The sequence below is a fragment of the Rhea americana genome, unplaced genomic scaffold (assembly GCF_003343005.1).
Source record: "Rhea americana isolate MKP2758 unplaced genomic scaffold, rheAme1 scaffold_581, whole genome shotgun sequence".
NCBI classification, from domain to species: Eukaryota; Metazoa; Chordata; class Aves; order Rheiformes; family Rheidae; genus Rhea; species Rhea americana.
The window spans coordinates 12,389-14,795 of record NW_028186736.1 but is presented as its reverse complement, the minus strand read 5'-3'; the positions used below and the strand labels follow the sequence as shown (position 1 = coordinate 14,795).

Here is a 2,407-nt window from a genome sequence, read left to right as displayed (position 1 = left end):
CCCGTCCCGCCGCCGTGCTCGCCTTGTCCCCTGCTAACGCCCCTGCCTCCCGCAGCCCCGGGGACGCTGTCCCGCCAGCCGGCGCTGCGCCCGCCGCGGCCACGGAAGGCCCAGCCTGCGCCCGCCGCTCCTGCCCGCCGCCGATGAGCTCCATGAACCCCATGAAACCGTCCCTGCCGCCCACGCCGCACGGGTGAGTGCCGCCCCGCGGGCCGCCGGGCCAGGGCCCACGMGGCCACCGCCGCTGCCTCCCCAAGCCGCCCCGGCTCCTGCCGCCGGGGCCCGTGGTGGCCTTCCTCCCCTTCCGCCGCCTTTTTAATTAAGTTGTTTTGCTTTTTAGTGATGGTTCATTTGCATACGAGGCAGTTCCTTGGCAACCGAGCACTAACCAGCCCGCAGGATCCCTTTCCGTGGTAACCACCGTTTGGGGCGTCAGCAACACCTCGCAGAGCCAGGTACCCCCGGCCTCCGCTGGTCCCACGCCGCTGCCACCGCCGCCGCAGTCCGCGCCGTCTCACCTCCTTCCTTGCCTCGTCCCCTTCGCCTAGGTTTTCGGCAACCCCATGGGTCCYGGGGGGAACGGCTCCAGCACCCCGCTGCTTCCCGGCATGGCCGGCACCAGCTCGGGCATGAACTCGCCGCAGTTCATGGGCCAGCARCCCTTTGCCGAGGGGGCGCCGGGGAAGGGCTACGTGCAGCAAAGCGTCTACGGCCGAGGCTCCTACGCCAGCGCACCGGGCTTCGGCGCCAGGTAAGGATGCTGCTGTGGCCGCCCGCCGTCATGACAGGGGCTCCCGACTCCGGGGACCCGGAGCAGCTGTTTCCTCCTTCCCTCTCTTTTCATCTCCAGCTACCCTGGCAGCCCCAACGGACCCGGCGGCATGGGGCTGCCCTCGCACGCCGGGCGGCCCCCCACCGACTTCACGCAGGCGGCGGCGGCCGCCGCCGTGGCCGCTGCCGCCGCCACGGCCACGGCCACGGCCACGGCAACGGTGGCGGCGCTGCAGGAGAAGCAGAGCCAGGAGCTGAGCCAGTACGGAGCGGTAAGAGCCGCGGCGGGGGCGGCCTCGGTGGCTGGCTCCGGCTCGAGCGTGGGGCTTTGACCACCCGCGTCTCCTCGCCGCAGATGGGAGCCGGGCAGCCCTTCAACAGCCAGTTCCTGCCGCACTCGGGGCCCCGCGGCCCTGCCGTGCCCGCCGGCATGAACCCAGCGGGCATGGCGGGCGTCATGGGGCCCTCCGGCCTGTCGCCCATGAACATGAGCCCCGCGCGGGCGCCCAGCATGAACGCCCTGTACGGCGGCCAGAGGATGCCCCAGCACGCCTACCCCGGCCCCCCGCAGAGCCAGCAGCTCCCGCGCCAAGGCGTCAAGCGAACGTATTCGAACGAGGTGAGCGCCGGGGCGCCCAGGCCCGCGCCGGCGAGGCGCCTTCCCCGCGCTGACGCTCTCGTCTCGGCCTCGCAGGCTTACCCGGCGCAGCAATACCTCCAGGGCGGGCAGTACCCCGCCACTGGGGCCCAGTATGCTCCCAGCRCCCCCCAGCCCTCGGCGCCATCCCCGTCCTATCCCGGCCACAGGATGCAGCAGGGCATGGGCCAGTACCTCTCCACCTCGGGCAACGCCGGGCCCTATTACAAGGTAGATGGGGCTGGGGAGGATGGCTGATGCGGGGGTGAGAAGTGGGGGGTGCTTGGCATCTCCCGCGGGTGCTGAARACACGGGTGTTTTCTGCTTGTCTGATCCCGGTTTCTTTTTTCCCAGCCTGCCGACCAGTTCAATGGGCAGAGCACCAACTTCAGCACCTACAGCCAGGCTGCCATGAACGGGGTGAGTCTTGGCACTGCCACGAGGGTGACCGTTGCCAGTGTCCCTTGCGGCGGAGGACATTCCAGCTCGCTCGCCGCAACACGGGTCCCGTGCCTGCTCCTCGCCCCGGATGGTGATGGTGCTCGGTGTCTCTGCAGCCGGGAAGGTCAATGCCGGGATACCCCAGCTCACCCCTGCCCGGGAACCCCACACCGCCCATGACGCCGGGGAGCAGCATCCCGCCCTACATGTCGCCGGGCCAGGACGTCAAGTCGCCCTTCCTGCCRGACATCAAGCCCAGCATGAACTCCCTGCACCCGTCGCCCTCGGGTAAGGGCCCTGGGCGCTGCCCCGAACCCCCTGTGGTCACAGCCAGGGGTGCGCGGRGCTGAGCCCCTGTCGTGGGCCCACSTGCAGCGGGCCTGGAACCCCCTCAGCTGTGGCCCTTTTAAGGGCGGGGGGCTGGTCTGTGGTGGCTGAAAGGGGAGGGGTCTAAGGAGAGGGTGGGGCTTCCAGGTGAGGGGGCGTGGCCATGGCAGCTAGGAGGGGAGGAGCCTCATAGGTGCTGCCCAATGAGGGGGTAGTGGGGGGGTGGAGTGA

The 2,407-nt window shown here is 70.4% G+C and overlaps 1 protein-coding gene across 1 annotated transcript in view; it reads left to right on the top strand.

Annotated features, from left to right (window-relative positions):
* Positions 1-60: 60 nt before the first annotated feature.
* The window catches only part of ZMIZ2 (zinc finger MIZ-type containing 2), a 6,182-nt gene continuing 3,835 nt past the window's right edge, over positions 61-2,407 (top strand). Inside the window, exons 1-8 of the mRNA XM_085319376.1 lie at positions 61-193; positions 341-455; positions 549-751; positions 851-1,043; positions 1,127-1,390; positions 1,466-1,639; positions 1,763-1,828; positions 1,966-2,189. Coding sequence (XP_085175502.1) covers positions 144-193; positions 341-455; positions 549-751; positions 851-1,043; positions 1,127-1,390; positions 1,466-1,639; positions 1,763-1,828; positions 1,966-2,189 — 1,289 coding nt within the window. The 5' untranslated portion in view covers positions 61-143. The remainder of the gene's footprint in view (positions 194-340; positions 456-548; positions 752-850; positions 1,044-1,126; positions 1,391-1,465; positions 1,640-1,762; positions 1,829-1,965; positions 2,190-2,407) is intronic.